General features: G+C 33.8%; 1 protein-coding gene across 1 annotated transcript in view; it reads right to left on the bottom strand.

The window, feature by feature from the left end:
- Positions 1–1,608: 1,608 nt before the first annotated feature.
- Positions 1,609–25,011, bottom strand: part of LOC128982175 (longitudinals lacking protein, isoforms H/M/V-like) — an 86,836-nt gene continuing 63,433 nt past the window's right edge. The window contains exons 3-5 of the mRNA XM_054401237.1: positions 20,641–20,817; positions 16,728–17,067; positions 1,609–7,477 (exon numbers count right to left, since the gene is read on the bottom strand). Coding sequence (XP_054257212.1) covers positions 7,245–7,477; positions 16,728–17,067; positions 20,641–20,817 — 750 coding nt within the window. The 3' untranslated portion in view covers positions 1,609–7,244. The remainder of the gene's footprint in view (positions 7,478–16,727; positions 17,068–20,640; positions 20,818–25,011) is intronic.

Genomic DNA, 25,011 nt, shown 5'->3' with positions numbered 1-25,011 from the left:
ACATATTCTGATCGAAAAAAACCCTTTCGGGGTCCACCCCATTGGCTCTGGAGTTTCCTTTGTTAACCTTATTAGAATGTATTATTAACTGGGACAGGTGGCGTCGTCCTGTAATCCAGCTACTAGGAAGTCACGAATTGTGGATATTTATAGGCATGCACTGTTAATGCGATACTCCCTGGTGTGGATTAACGTCCGCACGAGTGAGTACTACGACTATCCGCAGTACTATCCTGATAATTAGACCAATTCGTATATACCAAGGAAAAATGTGGTTCGGATTCCACTATAAACTGTAGGTCCCTTAGTTGCCATTAGCTGTATGGGCTATTAATTAACAGCTGTGTCTAAGGAATGTCGGCCTTAGTCACTAACAAGACTACAAGATTGTGTCACTCATCCCACACTCTTGGCTTAAAATACCTACTATGTATGGTCGCCATTTCATTGAACAGTTTTCATATTTATAATTTATTATTGTAAAAAAGTACAACCGACTTCAAACGCTCAAAAAAGAATGAAACAATTTCAATAAAGTAAACTTTTGTATTGGTCAAGCTCTCATATCGTCGGCGCGGCTCTATGATGATTTTTTATACAAAATTGAATGAGGATGTCCATATTGCAGCTGACTATCTATAACTAAAGGTGTCAATCTGCATGTCTTTTTCATAGTTATGCGTTGGGTGTTATTTTATTACCGTAACCAAAGATCGGCATTATAGTGGTATTAGGCTAACTAGTATCTTTAAAAAGATTATAACGCATTTCAATGTTTCTAACTAGGAAAAGTAACGTTTTAATATTAAACTAGCTTTTTTCCCTATCATAATATCAAAATAAATTATTTTCCTATTCATAGAACATTTGTGTGTGTTATTTTCATAATGCATTCATTCTGAAGTAAACGTAAAATACTTCCTTTGATATATAAACAAAACAGTTCAGTATGTTTTTTTTTTTATATTTATGCTATCCAGCTAAATTTATTAATTTTCAAAATAAACACACAATATTTTATTTCAATCATATTTGCAGTTAGAGCCGACTTGAAATGCGAGAGCTTGACCAATACAAAAGTTTACTTTATTGAAATTATTTCATTCTTTTTTGAGTGTTTGAAGTCGGTTGTATTTTTTTACAAAAATAAATTATTTCATGATTTTTAGTGACTGTAGGGGCAGCGCTGTAGGTAGGTCCGCCACTGACTATCAGGTTTACGCAAGGTTTCCACTCTAATACAGCAGGAAGGACAGCAGTGGCCTGGCCATGGCATTTGCCACCTAGACTGGTTGTATCAGGGAAGGTCAAATCACTTATAAGTTATAGATGGTGTGTAGTGTATACTGTGTCTGATATGGTAGTTCCAGGTAGTAAAGGGACAAACCAGACAGAGGAGATCCTGGCTCTGGATAGGGGGCGTTACTACCCTGAAGCATAGAGATAGACTCGCCAGCAAGTACTCATCACACATACATCATGGTACTGTCCGATTCTTTGATGACATAACATAGTAAAAGTAAAGACTCTAGATATTAAGCATTTCTCTCAGAATAGTTTTGTAGGTATCAGTATAAAATAAGGTAAGAATACAATAAAAATGTTTATAGTTGATATATTTTAACATTAGTAAACTTTTAAAAATTAACAAATTAACAGTTCAAAAGGTAAAGATATTTGACTTATGAACACATTTCATAAATTCTAAAAAAATAACAATTAAAATTGACGTACTGACGTATTATAATAAATTTCTTAACATTAATTACTCAAAAGAGTTCTTGATTTTACTCTAATGGAGCACTGACACACTTTGGAAAGCTGTTTATGAGACATATTATATAAAAATAAAGGTATTTTAATGTGGTAAAGGGCAATACCTTGATTAAATAAGAAGCACAATTTAAAAATATTTAGCGAAAATGGCACTAATAATATATACAGGGTGTCCCGGAACTCTCTACCAATATTTTAGGGCATTGTTCCTGGGTAAGAAACATATCTAAATATCATATTTAAATTGTCCGGAAGTCCTTATTTACTCAGATAGCCGCCATTTTGTTTTTTTCACTTATTAATTTTTTTCTGAAGATTGGTTAAACATACGAAGTTGAAACTTTGCACAAACATTTATGACAACTAGACAAAGCTACAAAAAAATTATGACCATTTTTCAAATTCATAAAACAAAATGGCGGCTGTTTAAAATTTTGTTTCTTAAATTACTCGAAAACCGTTGATTTTACAAAAATTTTACAAGAATAACTTTTTTAAGGCAATTTTATTACAAATCGATCGACACCTTAATCTTTAAGATCGGACGAGTATTAACTGAGATATGGCAGTTTTAGTGATACGTGACCGCTTTCAGCATGCGCTGCAACTAATATCCGGCGGTCACGTATCACTAAAACTGCCATATCTCAGTTAATACTTGTCCGATCTTAAAGATTAAGGTGTCGATCGATTTGTAATAAAATTGCCTTAAAAAAGTCAATCTTGTAAAATGTTTGTAATATCAACAGTTTTCGAGTAATTTAAGAAACAAAATTTTAAACAGCCGCCATTTTGTTTTATGAATTTGAAAAATCGTCATAATTTTTTTTTGTAGCTTTGTCTAGTTGTCATAAATGTTTGTGCAAAGTTTCAACTTCGTATGTTTAACCAATTTTCAGAAAAAAATTAATAAGTGAAAAAACAAAATGGCGGCTATCTGAGTAACTAAGGACTTCCGGACAATTTAAATATGATATTTAGATATGTTTCTTACCCAGGAACAATGCCCTAAAATATTGGTAGAGAGTTCCGGGACACCCTGTATGTGTAATAGTGGTAGGCCTATATACCGGTAGTTATTTAAAAAAAAAAAACAAGACTAACTCTGAAAATAATTCAAGTCCTACTAGTAATGATTAACATTAAATATAGAATATAGTTGTTATAAAAAATGAAGGGACAGTGTTTCAAAAGAATAATTTATCTAACATTTAAATTATATTTCATGTACAGCAAACGAAAGAGGCCATGGTTCTGAATTAATTATCTAAATTAATCTTTATTTATTAGGTAACGGTACTCATATAGTTCTTGCTAGCCAAACTGTTTAAGGCACAATATCATAAATTTAAGACACTTTTAATTTAATATGTATGAAACAATATTTTTTAACAATCATAATACATTTAATTAAAAAAAGAAAGGAATTGAGAGATTATTACAATTATTTTATTACTGAAATATTGTATTTATATATTTGGCAACAAAAGGTGAAATATTAATGAGATTTTTGTATTGATTATTATCTACTATTAGCTCTGTTGATAAATATAAAGAAGTAAAATAAGTAATAAATGGTAATTATAATAACCAGTACAAGTAATATTTCTACACTATTTTCCACAATTTTTGACATAGCCAAGTCTTGTGCTTTGTCGATGAATGCATGAGCAATTAAGAAAAACAGACCCAACATTCAATGTTAGCCTCTTGTTATGTCCCTTGGAGTGCTACGAATTAAGTAAATTTTTAACTAAGAGCTTTAATCATTGTTCAAGGGGCCCAAAAATTGTTGTCCATTAAGAAATCTCTGTTTACCAAATTATATATTTGTTTATTTGTAGGGTATTTACTAAATGCAAAATGTCTCAGCTATGGATGATAGGGTTAAAAAGTTAGAGTGGCGTGGCTGGTTGTATCAGATTTGTCAATTGGTTGATTTGTAGATTGATTAATTAATTTTACTAAACTTTTAGCAAACAGTCAGGTGGTTTGAATCTATTATGTATTCAATAAATAAAATACACCTATTTTAAATACCATGTTTGAAATTGCTTTTTGCCAGAATAGTGTTTATGTTTCAAATATGTCAATCAGGCTATATAAACATTTAAATGCCTAATTATGGATGCATAGAGGAATAAAAGACTCAACTTTTTATTGTTCAAACAGAGAAATAAAATGATTCTGCTCTCTTAGATTAGATTAGCTTAGATTTATAGAACACTGTCATAAATGTTTGTTAGATATAAAGTTAAACTTTGTTATGCCCATGATGCATAACATAGAATATTTCCTTGTTTAGTATAGTGCTTACTGAGTTTCATTATAATAAAGAAACTGTTTAGAAAAGAATTAACAATCACACATGCCATCCCCAAAATGAGTGCTTAAAATATGTAAGCTATTTTTATTTAAAACTAATAAGATCTGACAAATTTTAAGAAATTGTAGACCTATATTATTAGATTTATTTTTATACAAAGCAACTTGAGCAAAACATTATTTGTAAATATTTTCTTTTGCTTGCATAGCATAGCTAAAAATAAATTATAATTTAAGGCACAATAAATACACAGTTACCCAATGCATAAATACCAGGGAAAAAAAAACAAAACAATTAAAGTGTATGCATATTACATCTAAGGTACACAAAGCGAAACAGAAAAAATATTTAATCCTCAAAAATAGACAATGTTGTACATTTAACAAATTATATGTAGGATGCCATGGTGCAGTGGATCAAGGCTTGATATTCCTATGATCAAAAGAATATGGTACTATGGATGGTACCATAGTTCTTTCTTTAAACAAAAATACTCCTCTAATCATAATACCTAATTTATTAATTAACAGTTTTAGCTTGGTTTTTTATCACTTTTTACACTACAAAATCATGACTCTTGTTATTATTAGAGCTAGTTAAAGAAGTTGAAACAATGAAGGTTTAAAACTAGAACTACCTTTGGTCAACAACAGTAAAATAAGGCACAACTATATGCATCTTAAAACAACTAATGTAGGCTACTACTCTAAAAATTTGTTGACTATGATATGCTGTTTGATGTTCGTAGCAAGTAGTAGACTGACAAATTATGTTTAGGTCCATATTCATTATGTAGTGCCTTAGTTAATTCAAAAATAAGGGAAGATAAAAGTGGACATTAAAGTAGTACAAAATATTATCTTATCATATTGATAATATTCTTTATGTTACAAAACAAATTGGAAATAAAAGTTTCAATTGAGGTACTGAGGTAACCAATAAGATAATGCAATAACTATTATCAATATAATTTTTTTCAATTTAAATTCAAATAAACTTGTATTTTAAAATCTATTTTACACAATATACTATTTTTGATTCCATTTTATGGCACCTTAATGAGGATAACTACAAACAGGTAACTTTACCTCAATATTGTTGCTGTAAACACCATTATGGCTTATTTAAATGTGGCATCATCAACGCTCACAATAAAATATTAAAATAAACAAAAACACAAAGAGTGATAGTAATTATAATAGTTGATAAAAAAGATGATTTAAAAAATCATTGATCTAAACATTAATTCTAATCCACAGAAATTAAAATTTTAAGGTTTACAATGTAAACCTGACATGTTGTTTGTCAATCTCTTTAACCTGATTTGTAATTTGTAAAAAAATAAAAAATAACATCAATTTATTTTCAATTCATCTGAATTCTACTAAAAATTACTTCGGCTTTGTATATTTCAGTTATTAAAACAACTGGATAAGAATTGTACAAGTTATAATAAGTTTTTAGAGAATATTTTCCTATAGGGAAGTAGCTATTACCGTTGGTGGCATGGTAAAACCTAAGCCAATGTTACCAATTTACTTTTTCATTTTGATGTCTCCAGGGGCCAAAACTATTCGTTCAAATTGTTATATATGTGTGTCAGTGAACATGATAGCACGGATAATTTTGGTCTGATTTGAATGAAGTTAGGCTTGAAGGAGAAGGGCGGGATAAGCTTGAATGAATTCGCGAACCAGCAAGATCGGGTAATGGGGTACTTTGGGGTTTTGAAATTTAAAAAATGGGGGTTTTCAAATTTTCACTTAAAACACGGAAATGCCCAATTTCCAATAAGACCATCTTGTAGAGCTTAAAGAAAACAAATAATTTGGCATATTGATGCGTTGCTGTACAATTAAAGGTTACAGAGAAAATTTTAAAAACTGTACATTCAAAATTCCCACGTTAATCTTATGGAGGAAAAGAAAACTGTTGCAGTTGGCTTGTTAATTTATGGATATATCTTGATCAAATTTGGCAAAGTTGTTTATTTTATCCTCTGTACTATTATTATTTGGTAAAAATAAGACTAATAAACCACCCCGTAGCAGCAAACCTAATTATGTATATATTATATTCTTGAGTGTGGCAGATTGCGTGAAAATATAATAATATTGCGTTGACGGTAAGAACCATAGATATTATTACTAATTATGTACTCGCTAAATCTAATGTTATTTAAATTAGAATAAATATGTCTTGTTTATGGATTGGAAATATTGCAGAAAATATCCAATCAGACAAATTGAAATTTTCTTAGTCTGCAGGTTTGCTGTGGTAGGGGTACTTTACTGTGTTTCTTGGCCTTTTAATGTTTTTTAACATACGTTTTTAAGCACTACGCTTTCATGATGCCACATATACGATAGAATATGTCAGCGAAGTATATATTGCTACTACTTTGATTATGTTGACAGAAGTAAAGTGAAATATACATACACAGTATAATATATGGTACATATAACAATATTCAAGGATATAATCAATAGTTTACTTCTCTTTATTTTCTTGTACTGAGTTTTAGTTGATCATCACCAATTGACATTAACGTTTAACAAATTATACCCCTTCAACTCTTGTAATAAGCTTTGACTAGTTTATTATTTGTTATAATTTGGGCTCAAAGCACTTTTTATGGGTTTAAATACCACATGAAATAAATTCATACCTATAACAATAACAATACATTTTAGTTTATTTTGTAAAATATAGGCTATGCCTGATTGTTATATCATCATCAACTTTCTTTGACACAATGTGAGATATGTTGTACATATTCACTTAATAACACAGACCCACTTATCACTAGTGTAAAAAGGTCCATTTTGGTAACAGATAGTGGTAGTAAAACTTCAAACAAGTATAACAGGTATACACAGTAGCTAAATCTACATATATATTTATACATGAACAATTACTATAATACACACCATTTGATGATGTGTACAATTTCATATAGGATAAAATAAGGTAACTCGAACCCCCAACCGACTAAGTAAATCTTCTACAAGGATATATACAGGTTTGATTTAATCCTAATATTTGGAAATGAGATCACGTAAAAACAAACCTTTAAAATAGACTGTTTGGACTATAACAGTGATGTGGTGACTAAGACAGTGACTAGAGATGTGTCCGAGGGTCAGGGCTGGCGTGGAGTGGGAGTTGTCTGGCTCGGAGGATGACGGTATGATACATGTTTGCGTAGCGCGTCGCGAGACCGTGACACGTGGTTGCATGCTGAACACGCGTAGTGAGCGTTTTGATGAGTCTCCATATGAACACGCAAGTTGTACTGATTGCTAAGCTGTTTCCCACATACAAAACAAGTAGCATACAGCTTCGGGGAGTTCTTCGATTTGGTTTCAACTACGCCTGGAACAATCATAGTTAAACAATCAAGTTATTCACTGTCTAGTCTTATTGCTCCTTCTGTGACTGGCCAATAGGTTTGAGGTCTGACTGCTGTAATAAAATGCAAGGCTTGTTATACCTGAATAGTTAGTTAGGTTTTTTTCTATGACAAACGATTCAAACTCATCTGTAAGTAATAATTACCATATATATTAATTCAACGAATTATTATGCATTTTTATCTGTTCACATCTTGAATGAGACCAGAGATGTTGCAGAAAGGTAAGTAGGTATGAGGAGTTGATAAACTGTGTGGTATGTAGCTCGATATATCCATTACTTTTGTACACTGTACAGTCCAACGAACTACTGGATCCCTCTCTTAGTAGCACTGCGGGCACTGTTTTTGGTCTAGCTGGGGAGCTAGACCAAAAACAGGGAGTAGGGGGCTACTCCCGACCGGCAGAAGCCGACGCAGCCCATACACTCACCATTATTAAACGCATATTTTTATTTGCTGCTCTGTTGAAATATTTAGGGATAAAATATTGCTAACGCATGCCAAAATCTTTTTACTATTCCAGACTTTATGGCTGTTTGGTTTCTTGCAGAAAATAACACATTTGAACTCTTAAAAACTAAACATTCACTACATTTAAGTTTAAATGTTTTTAGAGCACTGACATTGCTATTGTAGTTCCAAATTATACATGGGAAATTAATCAGTAATAGCAAAGAAAGGATAGAAAATACAATATTTGTAATTTTAAACCCATCACTAAACGAAAACATATTACACATTAAACATTTCTGAATAGTTCAATCTTTAACCTTCAGAAATGTTTAATCTTATCTTATACTAATACTAGCTGTGTACCCGTTCTACGCACGGGGATCTTATAGTATTCAGTTGAAACCTTCTTATATAAAGAACCTCAGTTGGTTTGCATATTTTCAGATATGCTGGCCAAACTATCTTACTAATATTATAAATCAGAAAGTTTGTGAGTTTGTGTGTGTGTTGCTCAATCACGCATAAACTACTGGATGGATTGGGCTGAAATTTGGCATGATGATAGCTCACATTCCCAATTAACATTAAGGCATATTTTTATCTCAAAAATCCTGTTGGGCTCCAACCCAGTGGCTATGTAGTTCCCTGTGTTAACCTTATGAGTACTTATATTTAAATGGAATTAAAGAATCTTAACAGCTGGTTAAACTAAACAATTTGATTCTGTGATGTTTGATAGCATTAAAAAGTTAATAGGTTTACCAACAGGGTGCAGCACTATTATTTTTTTTTATTTATGACAACAGCTAATTTGCAACCAAAAGGTGGACGATAACTTGTATTTGTAAACAACATTCAATGTAAACATATCAGTGAGAGCTAGAAGAAATAATCTTGATTCGAACAGCTGTTTGTTATTTCATAGATAAATATGTGATAAATGTTGGGAGAAAACTTTACAAAAATTCGCACAAAATTGGGTTTTTAAATGTCCGTCATTTTATTTACAAAGTAGTGACGCCATATTTTAATGACTTAAGACAATCTCGCCGATCCAGTGAATACATTAAAATGATTTGGAAATTAATAGGTACTCTCGTTTTTCAGGAGAAGGCCGCGTAAAATGGCTCTTGGGCCGTGACAGACAGGAAGACAAACAGACAGACAGAAATTTAGATGAGACTTGTTTCGGTTTCTTTAATGTTTAAAACGTAAAAATAACCTAAAAGTTTATGATTCTGAGCAATGTACAGACAAAACTCTAATTTAATTTATATAGATTATAAATCTGAAAGTTTGTGTGTTGCTCAATCACGCATAAACTACTTGACGGATTGGGCTGAAATTTGGCATGATGATAGCTCACATTCCCGATTAACATTTAGGCATATTCTTATCTCAAAAATCCTTTCGGGCTTCGCCCCAGTGGCTCTGTAGTTCCCCATGTTAACCTTATGAGTACTTATATTTAAATGGAATTAAAGAATCTTAACAGCTGGTTCAACTAAACAATTTGATTCTGTGATGTTCGATAGCATTAAAAAGTTAATAGGTTTACCAACAGGGTGCAGCACTATTATTTTTTTTATTTATGACAACAGCTAATTTGCAACCAAAAGGTGAGTGAGCGTAGCGAACGAACTTCAACCTGGAGGCGAGTTAGCGTAGCGAACGAGCTAAACCTGAAGGCAAGTGAGCGCAGCGAACGAGCTCCAACCTAAAGGTGAGTAAGCGTAGCAAACTAACTTCAACAGGACGTAATTGAGCGATGCGAACGAGCTCATCTTGAAAATGAACGAGCTTTGACATAAAACCACATTAGGACAGGACGACGTCTGTCAGGCCAAAAAGTTGTGGTACACCTCGAACTTTACTTTTTTCTATGGTTTAGGTGCAGTGGTAGATGTGTGCTACACTATAGGATACCTTATAAATTAAAAGATCAAATTTTCTTAAAACGTGTCCTCTCCCATAACTGTAATAAGCATTTATACTTATATGCCAACCCCGTACAAGGACGGGTACTCTGCTAGTATGTAATATGTTTTCGTATAATAAAATGGGTTTGTAATTACAAATATTGTACTTTCTATCATTTCTTTGCAGTTACTATTATTTTACCATGTATGATTTGGAACTAGCAATATCAGTTGTCTAAAAACATCTAAATTCGAGTTTAGTTACTGTGGAGTTTTAAAGAGCTCAAATGGGTTTTTCTGCAGTAGCGAACGTGTTAATATCGACGGAAATTTAAATAGCATTCAGCAATTTATTTCTCGGATTTATTACCGAGTTCCGCTGAGTTAAACAAATATTACTGAAAACTTCATTATATAAAGGGCTTTACAATGATGTATAACTACATTTATCTACTGTAAAATCTATGGTGAATTTTACGCACTATTGTGAAAAATCACGGTTAAACCAAAACAGATATTGTAAAAAATAGTTAATTTTACTTACTATTTTATGAGCTGACCACTGATGATGAGGGTTTGTGTAATTTATGATTGACCAAACTACACTTCCATCAAACTAAAGAGTTTTTGTTTAGACTTTGGAAAATTTGTTATAAAAAAAACACAATACATTAGTAAAAATACACAATAAAAATCAAATCAATGACATACTTCGTCCGAAGCACAACTTTTATTAAGGTGGAATCACAGTTTGGGTGTAAAGTGCCCTCCGTTTTCCCGCATGCAGGCCCTAGCTCGCTTGTGAATTGCGCCAACTGTGACCTCATACGTCAATTTTTCCCTTACTTTCCCAGCAGCCTCAAAGATTCTCTCCCATAACTCAACTTCAGAGTTTACAACAGTTGAGTAAACTAGATCTTTCATGTAACCCCAAACAAAAAAATCTAACGGGCTCAAGTCTGGAGATCGAGGAGGCCATGTCACACTTCCTCCACGTCGACCACGTCCAATCCATTTCGGGTAGTTTTGGTATAGCCACAACCGAACTTCCGCGAGTTAATTGAAATCTTATCTGAAATATGAAAAATATACGATAACCATAACTTTATCACAAACACATTTTACTACTGTATGTTTCTTTTCTTAGCTTAATAGTTATTAAAAAAACGTTGCATGCAAGAAAAAAATACAAATTATTCGTTGCCTGCACTTAAATGTATTATTCTTCACAATAGCTTTTCTTTGCCCTACCATGTTTTTTTCACAACAATGATTGAATTACATTGGGAAATTTGAAACTTGGTAAAAACTATATTACACCATTGTAAAGCCCTTTATATAAGGAAGTTTTTAGTAATATTTGTTAAACTCAGTGGAACTCGGTAACCGAGAAATAAATTGCTGAATGTTATTTAAATTTACGACGATATTAAAAATAATTGTTTAACGAAGAAATTTAAGTAGGGTATTTTTCCGTACCCCAGCGATTATGTGTTATATCTATTTAAAATTTTGTGAGGATTCTGAAAATGACATTTAAATTAACAATTAGTGCATTTTTAACAGAGTAATATAACCTTTTTCCAGTGTTGGGAAGTAGCGCGCTACAAGTAGCGACGCTACAGTAGCGCGCTACTTTTTTTGTAGCGTTAGCTGTAGCGTCGCTACTTTTAAAATTTTGTAGCTTTAGCTGTAGCTAGCTACATTTTTAAAGTAGTTGTAGCGGAATTTTAGCTACTTTTCTCGCTACATTTACATTGTTTGAGATAGTGATTTTTACCATAACCTCAACCTTACGTGAAACAACATCTTTCAAACTGAGACTGAGATTTTCACAACAGTTAGGCCTACTTTCTTGGCTTCATACAGCTGGTTGCAGCCGTTTCATTCCCTATTACAACGTTGTGTGGACATGGAGACCATTAAATGAGTGTTATCCACATTTTTAGCTCTCATTTCCTTAATTTACTACTCTATGATTACTGTCAGATAAAATAAAATCGCTACATGCAGACGACATTTAAACGTTACCGGTACCAGTGACAATACAAGCTATTGAACGCTTGCAAGTGATTGACAGGGAAATTAGTAATCAATTTAGTTTCTTTGTTATATCGATAGTGTTTTAACTAGGGTTTTAATGAAAACCAACACTTAACCTTAAAATAATGAGAAAGCTGGTCTATCAACCTTTGCTTCAGCTGTTGATTGTGGTTCATCATCACAAGCCCTTCCTTGGTTAGATTACAAAGATTTTTCTAAGGTTTACTAAATTAACAAAGAGGAAATTACCTGATGATGAGATTTAAGATATGCCTAGACTACATAATAATTGTAACGAAAAAATCTCCATATAACATGAAACTTACATTTAAAAAATAGCATAGTTTGCTCCTGCTAACTGCTCTTGTATTGGACTATTCCTAGGCTATGCTAGGGCTTAAAACGAATACCAAGTTCAATTATTAGGAATATATCTGTTTAGTCCTTGCAAGAACAAAGCTACTATAGCCAACTTGTTACATAGCCAAGTAGGCCTACATGTTATTTTTACTTTACAAATTTCAACATGTTTAAATTAAAAGCCGATTTCAGGATAAGTTGCTGCTGAATACTGTTTTCTGTACCAACTAGGTTGAAGCACTTGCCCTATGCATAATGACAATTAAGGACGATTTCTTGACATTGAAAAGTGTTATTCATAGAGAACAAGTAACTTATCACTATGGTTAAAAGTTATAGCAATGTCGTTTTTAACATTAAAAGTAAAGAAAGGTAATAAACTCCAATTTCAATAGGCTAGGCTCTGTAACACAAAAAAGTATTTTTAAATAATCGTTTTACAGTTTAAGTGGTCTTAATTGTTGATATAAGACATCTATAAATAAATCTATATTAAAGAAATAAAATGAGCTTTTAAAATATAGTTTGGTTGTATGTCCTTTGAACTTAATGAAATTTACATATAAGATGCTTAAAAATAATGCAATATTTAAAAATAAGTACTAAATATGATGGGACACCCAATTATTTGATGCTGTTGTTGTAATGTTAGGTTTATAATGCCAACAAATTAAATCAAATCTAGGAATAATTTGTTTTCCAAGTAATGTTATATACAATACTGACATTTCTTGTTTAAATGTTTGTTCAATAAAAATGTTGTTGCAATTAATTTTACATTTACCTAATGTGCGTGGAATAAAAAGTAACGTCTTTGGAAAAGTAGCTAAAATTGTAGCTGTAGTTGTAGCTAGCTACTTTTTCGGAACTGTAGCTGTAGCTGTAGCTAAGCTACTTTTTTGGAAATGTAGCAGTAGTTGTAGCTAGCTACATTTTAAAAGTAGCTTCCCCAACACTGCCTTTTTCATAACAACTACAATAATTTTTGGAAAACCTTAATTAATTTGTTATTCCCTAATGGTTGAGGTTGGGAACCTCAAATGTGCGTCATTATGTCGCCATTACCATGTAGTTTGATGCAAAATTTTATTTAACACTTATGACCGGACACCCTGTATATATATAGTCAATGCTTATATTTACTCCAAAGGAAAAAAATACCAAACCCTTAAAATATTTTAGTTTACGGGAGTGGGACCTACCACTTCTAAAGAACGCCACCGTGTCTGTCATCCCTATTCTCTTACTTAAGAACAACCCTAAAAACTTTCACTGAATAGGTAAGGTACTATCATAAAAATAACGAGGAACTTATATAAATCAGTTTTAATTTACAATTCTCTGGACGTACATCACTGTGAGAACCGAAGTCTTGGGGAAAGTCCACGGGTGCGGGACTTGCCACTAGGGCGGTCAATATCTTCAAAAGAACGCCACCGCGTCTGCTTTCCCTAACTTAACAACACCCTTATAAGCCCTAAATGAATAGAGACTATCATAAATATGACAAGCACCTTTTACAACTTCTTTCCATTTCCAATCAACCTGACCTGACCTCCATTGGCGTGAGAACGAAAGTATTGGGGAAGTCCAGGGAAGCCTAGTACTGCGTAGATGAAAGAGAAGCCGCGTTGGATGACCTTGCCACCCCTTCGCATACCTTCATCAGCAATATGTCATAGTTTGACTTTTTACAACGCAATTTTTGTTGTTTAAATATTTCTAAATTAACTAAGCGAATAGCTGATTATAATTCATTATTTTTATTGGCATTTGTGTAGCCACAATATCCGGATTGAGCGTAGTAAACAAACATCAACCCGGACGTGTTTGATTGATGCGAGCGAGCTCATCTTGAAAATGAAACATTGTATGAAAAATGAAATAAATTTGTATTTATTTCTCTATTGAATAAATGTAACGGTAGTTACCTCACCACTGTTCACAATATTTGACCCTGCTATTACAAAAATATGTTAGTTAATTTAATATTCAAACTCGTGTACATGTTGCTCGAATTCGAGCAATTTCAAAGTATTACAGAAGTTATTTCAAAACGACAAACAGTCATATTTTCAATGTGTTTAAAAGAGTCTACTCAAAAATCACCGGTGTGTAACTCATGTATATACATGTATATACAGTAATTAACATTTCCTGTAAATATTTTATGATATTTCATAACTTGGTATTGCTTTTTAATGTATCTGCAAATATTTCCTGACTTATAGCCGTATAACGTTTTCCATGTTTATCTTATTTATTGATAAACCTATGCATGGTACCACCCTTTTCGCCAGCAGTAAGTTAACAAATTTCAGTAATTCTTTAGTAAAGAACTTTTTTGATCACCTTAATGACTTCCTGTTGTCTGTCACAATTTTATTTGTTCAATTGGTGTTTTTTTTTTTATTTAGCTAAATAAAACATTTATTTCATTGAAGTAAACTAATAGGCCTATTTATATTCACTGTACTCTATTTCAAAAATATATCGATTGAGAAACAAACAATTAGGTACACGTAATAAAAAACCTCATAGCTGAAAATCGCCGTAATAAAAACCGCCACTACAAGAAACAGAAGTTGGTACGCCTGCAGCTCCCTCCACAGCTGCTGGCGCTGCCGCTCAACACATCCCCACCTAAAAGACGAGCAAGTTGTAAGTCGGCCAGGTCGATTGCCGAGCAGTTTGTTTCTCGCGTATAATAATTTAGTTTTACAGGCCGGTCAACTGGACTGGCGACGAAATAACTTGTCAACGTACTGGTTTTCAGTATTTATCTATTTATTTAAAAAAGAAGGTCTAGTGGCCAGACGACCAAGTATCTTGTCGGTCAACTGGTGGCCCCCCCATAAAACATTGTAAAACTGTATTGTGAACAGACCACGGATAACTGAAAACCACGGTTCATCCAACATGACATAAAACAGTCATTTGTAACTCATAAACGCCTAATACTGTATAAATGAACTTAATTGTGATAATTTGCATATTACACCATCAAAATACAATTAGTAGGCTATTGCGCAATCATGATAATTATGTTAAACTACAACCGTTTTTTAAAGTAGCTGTTTCAGTTCAGTTTTTAAAATTGAAAAGTTTCTCATAACAGCATAGCTTTACTCATAACAAAACGGGTAACGGACCAATGAGGTTCAAGGATTGCGAGAGAAGAAGTATAATTGTAATGATTCGAACTTCAACTAATAAGCTGTTCAGGCCAATTTAATTGTTGAGTGGTGCAATTAGTGTTTGGTACAATGTTTTGTTGCATCACTGTCAGTGGCAATGAGACGTTATAAACGAAAACATAACCTCTCTTAGAAGTTATGAGTAGTGGTTTTTAGTACTTAAAGCACTGTCGTAGGTTAAGTAGAGTATGCAACTCGTGTAAATAGTGTTAACGACACTCGTAGAAGTTTTTAAGGCACTCGCCAAGGCATGTACCTTAAATTTTCTACTTGTGTCGTTAACACTATCTTTATGCAACCTTTGCGTAAACTACTATTAAGTCATTAACGTTAGTTAGTAATAAAAACTGTAACGTTTAAACTCACAGATTTCTCAAACTTCTACGCTTACAAACAAATTGCCAAACATTGTACAGCAAAATAAAGAACAGAACAATAGAAAGTCTAGTTACTGCTAGTCATAGGATAACTGCTACGCTGTTTCAGGAGAGAAGAATGTCGATAAAACATTAGATAATGTATAAAAAAGTATAAAATAACAGTAGCCTAATTATAAATGAAAACAACAGTAAAATACACTGATAAAGATAAAAATGACATAAAAACAATGATTATTCTTTCTATTTGTTCTTCTATTCTTTCTTGAGTTTCTCTTCATTCACCCATTCAACAAGTATCCATAGTTACTAATCACTCAATCACAGGCTACTAAAGTTGTCATGGTTACCAAATACCCAATCACAAAATGTTGAGACAAAGCAAGTGCACAGCAGACTGATGTGTAGGCCTAAGGAGCAGACGATTGTCAGTGCAAACAGATAGCTTGACCTTGAAGCTTTGTTTGATGGTGCTTTTTTTTGCTTCCATTTTATTTTTGTCAAATGGACTGTGATTTTTCAAAAACAACAATGTGGCAGCCTACTGCATATAAATGATGGGTGGAAATAGTTAAATATACAACGAATTTCAACACAATTTATAAAATTGTCTAGGTATTTTTCTTGGACAATGAGGTTATATAAGTGAAAGCCTATTGTGTCGGTGGCACGGTCGGACCAAGCGAGGAGTCGGGACTATCCGAGGTCCGATTAGTGAGGTTCTACTGTACAAGTCAATAGGTTGATTTTTGCTAGTAACAAAATGTTTGTGAATGAAAAGGGATTCAGTCAGTCATTTAGCCACTGCTAGGGCTGATAGCTGTAGTAATAAGAATTCTTTGATGAACTCTGTAGACTTACCTTGGGTCAAATCAGTTGGATTGCCAGTCAAATCTATGCTGACTGTGGGAGGACCTGGGTCAGCCTCAATATTGTCAGCACTCCTGTGGCTCAAATCTTCAGCTATCAGCGTTGGCTGATCCAACGTCGCGACTACATTAGCATTGGCCTCTACCCAACCATCGTCTACTGTTTTTGATCGACTTTTGACAGTGGTACTTGTTGAGTTATTGTTAGTAGAAGCAGGACTTGAACAGTTCACCTCTTCGCCAGATCCTGCTGTTGTCTTTACACGTTTGCATCTTGGACTTCCACCTGTATTTTCTTTCTTTCCTACTTCACTATTAGCTAAGTTCCCACTCTGAAATACAGACAAAACAATAATTGATAGTAGTATACTGTGAATTTGAATATACTATTTAATATAAACTAGTTGTCGTCCAGTGTTCGAAAACTCGACCAAAAATTTGTAATGTACAGACTTCTCTATTTTTACCCCACGCTGAAAATAAAACATGTTATTGTAATTTCTTCCATTTGTTTTTATTTTCTGCTTATATTTTGTTGTTATTTTGTCACCAGCATGGCAACCCATGAGGCCCATGTTAACTTCTTTAAAATTTAAAATTAATTTTTTGTGCTTATTTTTTAGCCTATTTTATTTTATAAAGGAATTCTGCACATCTACAGGAAAATATCTTTCTAACAGTATGAGCAGATTTTCCCTGCAATGCACACGAGCTGAGAAAAAGGGTTTTCAATAAACTTTTTTGTTTATTAATATACAGAATTATATAATATAGAGAATTATTTAAGGATCCGGATATTGTTGCTGAGGTAAGGAGCAGATGACTGAGATGGGCAGGGCATATTCTAAGAAAAGATGACAACTCCCTATCAAAGAACATCTTGAGGAATAACCCAGAAGGTAGAAGACCCCTTGGAAGACCGAAACTTAGATGGTTCGACCAAGTGGAGAAAGACCTGAGGAAGCTAGGGAGAAGGAAGGAAGATGCAAGAAGCAGAGACCTATGGAGGCAGTGTGTTGGGGAGGCCAAGTACCATCTAGGGTACCAGTGGCCACAGCAGTAAGTAAGTAAGTAAGTAATATACAGAATTAGCCCCATGTTAAATCTCCATAAGAAAAGTTTAATTTCCATTTTTGACCTAATTAACAAAAATGTTCTCAAAATACAAATAAAACCTGCACATATAGGACATGCTTGCCTATTAATACAGTAAGAATGGAAAAGTGTAGGTGGATTCAAATGGCAATAGCAATAAAGGTCTTTGTCATCTGCCATCAGGTTGGTAACACATCACAATAGCTGTTTTTTTCTAGAACATAAACAAATCTAGCAGCAGGAAAACTTTCTATAGGCAAGATATCAAGATTACAGAAATGAGAAAATCACACTATACTCTGTTCGGCGAGTGTTTGGAGTGAAGCGCCGCCCGCTGTGGGAGTGACATTTGAGTCAGGCCTGTTCACAGTAAACCCCCTGCGCAGCCTTGCTATTGGTATCAACCTCGAGTCCATTCAAACACTTTTGTTACTAATTTGACCGGTGGAATGTTTTTAAAAAGCCCCCGAAGAAATGTCAACCTCTTAATTCCACCATCTCGGGGATCACTCTTTTTAAGGGTAAAGAGGCTCCCACAGGGCTAGGCCAAATAAACCTGTGGTACGGAGTAACCCATTTCTTCTATTTATTAAAAGGATGTTGTTCTTCAGCTAATACAGATTCATCACTGTTACTAATGTCATTTTCTAAATGTATTACTAGATGTGAATTTTCTTCCTCCATACCTTTAATAATGTCATCCAGCTTTCATAATTTTTCTCCTTCCTTAATGGCGTGTTCCACACATCTCTTCCAGCGATCTTTTGTCACTCCTGTAATGCCTTCTTCCATAAGATGTTTTGCTTCAGGGAGCTTAAAGCTTTTATTATTAGAAGTAATGTAACCCTTGATCTGTGCCCAAATTAATTCAATTGGGTTAAGTTCGCAGTGGTACGGGGGCAGCCTCAAAACTGTTTTATTTGAAGCTTTGCTTCTTCATCAATGACGTACAGTACTTCATATTCTTTGGCTTTTCTTTGTACGCTAGTTCTAGTAATTCTTTTTTTTAACAATGTCTTGTCAATGTTGATTCCTTTTGATACCAGCCACTCGACTAGTTGATCTTTATTCCAAGATGATGTTGGGAGTTTTTCTACCTTCACGGAATGATAAGGCGCGTTGTCAAGCACAGTCACACAGTTTTCTTTCAGATTTGGTAGAACTCGTCGAAACTGTTGCAGAAATACATCGCCATTCATTTCATTGTGGTAGTCCTCTTTTGATTTGGATTGGAAAATCAATGATGCGTTGTTTACAAATCCATCTTCATTACCAAAAAGAGAACTATAAGACGCCTACCTTTGCCGCTTAGATTTTTCAACTCCGTTGAAAGTCCATTTAGAAAAGCATCTTTTCTACTCTTGACTTCGCCATCAATCCAAACTTAATTGTTTGTTTGACCTTCATTTACCCATGTTTCGTCTTGGTTGTATATTGGCCTACCTTCTTCTCTAAACCTCTTGATAGATCGCAGATATTTCCTTCTCCAAAGAAAGATATCGTCTCTATCGGCAAGGATCATATTTCTTCCCCTAGTGCTAAATTTGAAACCTAACTGCTTTAAAATACCGTAAAATGTAGTATGTTTAAAACTTGGTAGATCTCTGCCTTCATTTAATGCACACAATACTTTTTCTACTGTAGGCTGTTCATTTTTGAAGAAAAACTCATCAACTTTTGTCTAATAGCACATTTAGTAAAGTTGTCAATTCTTTCAAAAGTACTGAGGCTTTTTTTCTTATTTTTGGGAGATTTTAACCCCGAAACATGATCTTTATTGTAGGCGGAAATTAATCTGTACACGCTACTTTTTCCCACTCCTACCATGGCGGAAACCTTTTTAACTTTTTAAAAATATTAGGGGTTTCAGATAAAATACTTTTGTAAACATTAACCATTCACTGTTTCTTAACAAGGTTTATGTTTATAATATGAATTTGTCCACATTTATTCCTACTCACTGGTGAAAGAGTCTCCATAGTTAGCCTATAAAAATAGTTTTTGTGGATTAATATCATAAACTAATACCGGTATATATGAAACTACTGTACAATCAATGAAATAGATAACGATAACTAACTATTAAACGCCACTAAATAAAAATATACTGTACACTACGACTACCCAAGAAATATCTTTATACAAAATCGTGAAAACCATGTTATATAAAAACACTAACTCAAGAACTGTTGATGTTTAGACTGCTGGCAAGCGACTGAGGGCATGTGAACCAGCCTTTTATGATGACACATTCTGTCATACTTTCTCTTTCCCTATAGGCTACGACCCTTAGTCCCGTTAGACTTGGGGAGGCGCTTCACTCCAAAAACTCGACGAACAGGGTATAGTTTTAGAGTTTAATTTTTACTTTATATATAACAACACATAATGTTATAATGATGTCTGTAAAATATTAAATACACATGAAGAATTACTCTCCAACACTAATTAATGAAAAAGTTCTTCTTCTAAAGAGGGTGACATTGGTTTGGAAGCCATTAATACCATGTACATTAATTTTTTTTTAATATAATTTCTTCATATAACTTAGCATATTTAAATTGAATACAGATTTCTCTTTTAGACGTGGCTAACTGTTTCAGACTCTACACTCACTTTGGTCCTAGGATAACTACAACGTATCATCATGCCTTCTAAGGTATAATTAATCCCTAACATATTTTAGCTTGTGTAGAGTCATTAAACTTTATATTTTCAAGCTGTAGCTTCAATTTCAGGGTAAACCTGGGCAAGCTGTAGCTTCAAATTCAGGCCTTAACTACTTTACACATTTTTGTTGGTTTACATACCCAAGTAAACTCAGCGAGTCCTCTTATCTGCAACGTTTCTGCGACTGATAGCAAGCCTGCCAACTGATGCTCGTAAACATTGACTTCTCCGCTGTACATGAAAGTGACTAGAGCCACAAGGTCAGTGAAGTATGTACCTGGCAGCACGATCACAGGGTGTTGAATAGGGATCATCTCCTGTTCAAATAATAATTGCTAACTATTAAACATTTAAAATGGAATTTTTTTCAAAAGTCTTGCAGGTTTTATAACACTTTAAAACAGTGCTTGATTTGTAAAAAAGGAGGTACCGGAACTGTATCCTATTTAATGTCATTCGTACCAATTTATGCCAATATTTTTATCTTTCCAAAAGAGAGGTACCAGAACTCCATTTTGCAGCGTTCCCCTGCAAACCGAGCACTGCTTTAAAACAACATTCAATCAGGCCAATAATTATTGGCCTAATTACTGGTTTTATTTGTTTAAACCTACTTTTGCATAATTTTTATTCAATATTTATGTCTAATTGTAGGTTACAATTTTTTTTTTAATTTTGTCAAGTCTAATCAAAATAAAAAGTAAAACTCTTGCTAAAATAGCTAATTTATCTACGGTTCTTAGAGTTGTGCAATAAGAGAGCCTTTGTGATTTTTCAACTTAAAATGTTAAGAATTATTTGCTTAGTGTCATAACCTGTCTCAGGTAGTTCACCATGTGAGTTGAAAAGAAAGTTGTTAAATCATGTCTGAACTGTAAAAACTACCAGAGTAACCAAATACTTCAAAATAAATTCTTGAAATTTAAATCCTAAAAAGGTGTTTGTTATTCAAATTGAGATAATTACATTTTGCCATTTTACACAGAAGCGGTTGCTTTTTGACGAGAAAGTAAATGTTTACAGAAAAGGACTGTTAAAGTCAGCTAGAGAATAGTAGAAGCGGCTGCTTTTTGACGAGAAAGTAAATGTTTACAGAAAAGGACTGTTAAAGTCAGCTAGAGAATAGTAGAAGCGGCTGCTTTTTGACGAGAAAGTAAATGTTTACAGAAAAGGACTGTTAAAGTCAGCTAGAGAATAGTAAATTGACTGGTCAGATTTGTAATAGCCTACAACAATGCCATAGGCTGTCGATGAATCTACCTCCCCCCTTCCCTACCACAAAGATGCTAACATTTTGTTGGTTTGAACATGAATCACTTTCACCGCCATTGTGCAGAGTATTGTGATCATTTACGGAATCCATTGCAATAGAGAATATTGTGAAATCCCAAATAAAATAATTGTTTAAGTCAAGCGAAATTAGCTCAAGTCTGCTGCCTAATGAATCTAAAATCAGGTATGAGTTGGTGAGTCGGTGGCTCAGTCGGTAGCGTCGCGGACTTCGGGCCCAAGGCAGTAGTGTCGTGGGTTCGGATCCTGGTCACTGCCACTAACTTTTATCAGTACAGTTCACCTTTGTACTGTACCGGCTCACCCCTTGCTTTGCTGGATACAATCCACGCACAGATCTGTAGTCTATGTGGACGTGCAAATGCAAGGTAAAAAGAGGCCGCCAACCTCTTTAAATTAAAAAGAGAAAAAAAAGAGTTAAAGCTGGGTTTTCCTAGGCCCGGAAGAGGAACGCAGAGAGCAGAAAAGAGAAAAGCATTTTCCCTCCGCTCCCTAAAAAAAGCTGCGAGAAACATGACTTTGAAAGAGCAAAACGTGTTCTGTGTTTTAGAATTTCATTGATTTTAATTTGTGCAAATAATTTAAAATTGTAGTTAAAATCTAAAAATGTCTGTAGAGACTAATTTTGCAACTATGATTACAAAAGTGGTGTCAAAACAAAACTTTAGAATCTTCTCTTTCAAATTGATTCTCATCCTGTGATGATAGTATATAGGTATAGTTTTTATTAGGAATTAAATGTGAGATTTTTTAAGGAACATTTTGGTGAAAATCCAGTCAGGTATAGGAAATTTGCTGAGTCTGCAAGTTTCTGCAGCAGGGGAATTTACATTTGTGTTGTATTTTTTTTTGCAAAGTTTCCAATAAAATGTTTACAACATGGTTCAACAATCTTCATGGTGGGGATACTTGATCAGGGGGGGTACCTGTTTATTGCTGTTTTCACGTACAATATCAAGTTAAGTATGACTGTAAGCCAAATAGTGTAAAGATGTCTTACAATCTTATAAATATTAGTTTTAACCACTTAGGCCCTCTACACACAGAGCTACTTAGTTGGTAACTCAACCAGTTGGTAACTAGTTACAGAGACTGATTGGTGACTTGGCTCCACACACGAGGCTACTCATCACTAACCAAAATCTCGACATCTGACATGTCGGACAGTTTAAGTGGTGACGAAACCATAATATTGTATCACATAAGAAGGAGATGAAGAATTATCAGAAATGTTGGATACACCCATAACTTGAGAAGATTTTTTTAAATAGGTTGTCGCTTCAAAAGAGATAAACTTATGTGATGCGAAATGCCTGGCATTCTACAGAATGAGTTAAGAAAGTTATTTGGAACTTGTTCAATTGGTTTCCTCTATTTTGCGGAAGGTAAATGTAAGATAATATAAAATACTAATAAATGCTGCAAGTAAAGAATGTGTTTATTATTCAACAAGAGTCATCATCACCACAACAACAAACTAAAATATAAAACATATGTTAAATGCAAAGGCATATGAATGACACTACATCTCCCCTTCCTCATTATATTTACTCATATCTTATTGGTGGTCTGATAGTTCTGCTCGATCTTCTTATTCCATCATTGTGGTTTGGCTGCACCCTCCTTCCACGGTAGACATCGTCAGAATCATCATTCTCTTTTCTTGGTAGGGGAATGAGATGCCATCTGTTTCGTCTTACATCATTCCCATTACTCAATGATACTATGTAGGATCGAGGTAGATTGGTTGTTGTTCTTATGGTTCCTTTCGCACTTATATCTTTAACCCAGACTCTCTCTCCTACTGCTAAAGGTGGAAGTTCTTTGACGCCTCTTCTGTTGTCAAAGTTTTTCTTGACTCTGTCTCTTATTTTCTTGTCACAGTTTCGAAAGGATTCTATTTGATCTTTTCCAACCACTTGAAAGTCGTTGAGAGAAGGTAAAGTTGTTCTTAGTTTTCTACCATACAGCAGCTCTGCAGGTGATAACCCCGATTCCAATTTGGTGGTCCTGTAAGCTAATAGACCAAGATTGGGATCCGGACACTTTAGTAGAATCCTCTTGGCTATAGATACAGCGTTTTCAGCTTCTCCATTCGATTGAGGAAAGTGTGGACTACTAGTTACAGCTCTAAATCCGTACTCTTTTGCGAAACCTTTGAACTCGTCAGAAGTAAACTGAGTACCTCCATCTGTACGAATTTCTAGAGGGATCCCGTGTCGTGCAAAAATGTTTTTCATCCTTCCAATAACTGCCGCTGAAGTCAAAGTATTGAGTTCGATGAGCTCTAAAAATCGTGAGAAATAATCTTGTATTACCAAATACCAGTTTTGGTTACATTTCAAAATATCTGCACATAAATGGGTCCAAGGCTCTTGAGGAAGCTGTGTAGACATCAGAGGCTCCTTTCGCTGTAGTCTGTGTTCTATACATGTTGGACAATTTTCCACTGTAGTACTAATTTCTGTTGAACAGCCTGGCCACCAAACAGATTCTTGAGCACGCCGCCGACATTTCACTATACCCAAATGTCCCTCATGTAATCTTGATAAGATTTCTTTTCTCAAGGCCTTTGGAATGAACATCCTCCTTCCCTTAACAATTAATCCATCTTCCAAAGCGAGTTCATTGCGATACTTCCAGAATACCGAATTTTTCCGCCATGTATTCTCTTGGATGCATTTTAAGAGCTCCTGTCCTTCCGGGTCTTCATGTTGGGCATTCTTAACCCTAGATCTGGCGGTCATTTTATTCCCCAGTGGCGGGTATATTTTGGCGCTTTTGTAGTGGTATCATATATTTTGCCACAGAACATTTATTTGTGAATATAAATACACACATATATATATTTTCTATTTCAGTGATGAATTTAGAATATAATAATATACAAATATTCTTTTCCTAGCAATGTGTTTAGGCGTAGTAGCAAAAGGTTTGCAAATTTTTGGATTATGCAAATTAGAAATTTCAAAAGCAACCCACAAGAAAACCACAAAATAATTTTTTTACACATTTTATCTAAATGTAAAGTTTGTGTGAAATATGATTCCCTACGTAGAAATATCAATGTTTTTTAAATACTCATAAAAATAAAATTATAAAAAAATAAATTCTTCATACATATTTTCTTTTTTGAAAAACTACCAAATTTCTTTTTGTCACGTAGGAAATAATAAAATGCATCAACAAAAATGAAATGATACTGTACAATAGGTAATAAA

This window comes from Macrosteles quadrilineatus, unplaced genomic scaffold (genome assembly GCF_028750875.1).
Source record: "Macrosteles quadrilineatus isolate MER2022 unplaced genomic scaffold, UCM_ALF_1.0 Scaffold_1__1_contigs__length_201487025, whole genome shotgun sequence".
Classification (NCBI taxonomy): Eukaryota; Metazoa; Arthropoda; class Insecta; order Hemiptera; family Cicadellidae; genus Macrosteles; species Macrosteles quadrilineatus.
Note: the sequence above shows the minus strand (reverse complement) of the source record. Positions and strands in the feature narration are given on the sequence as shown.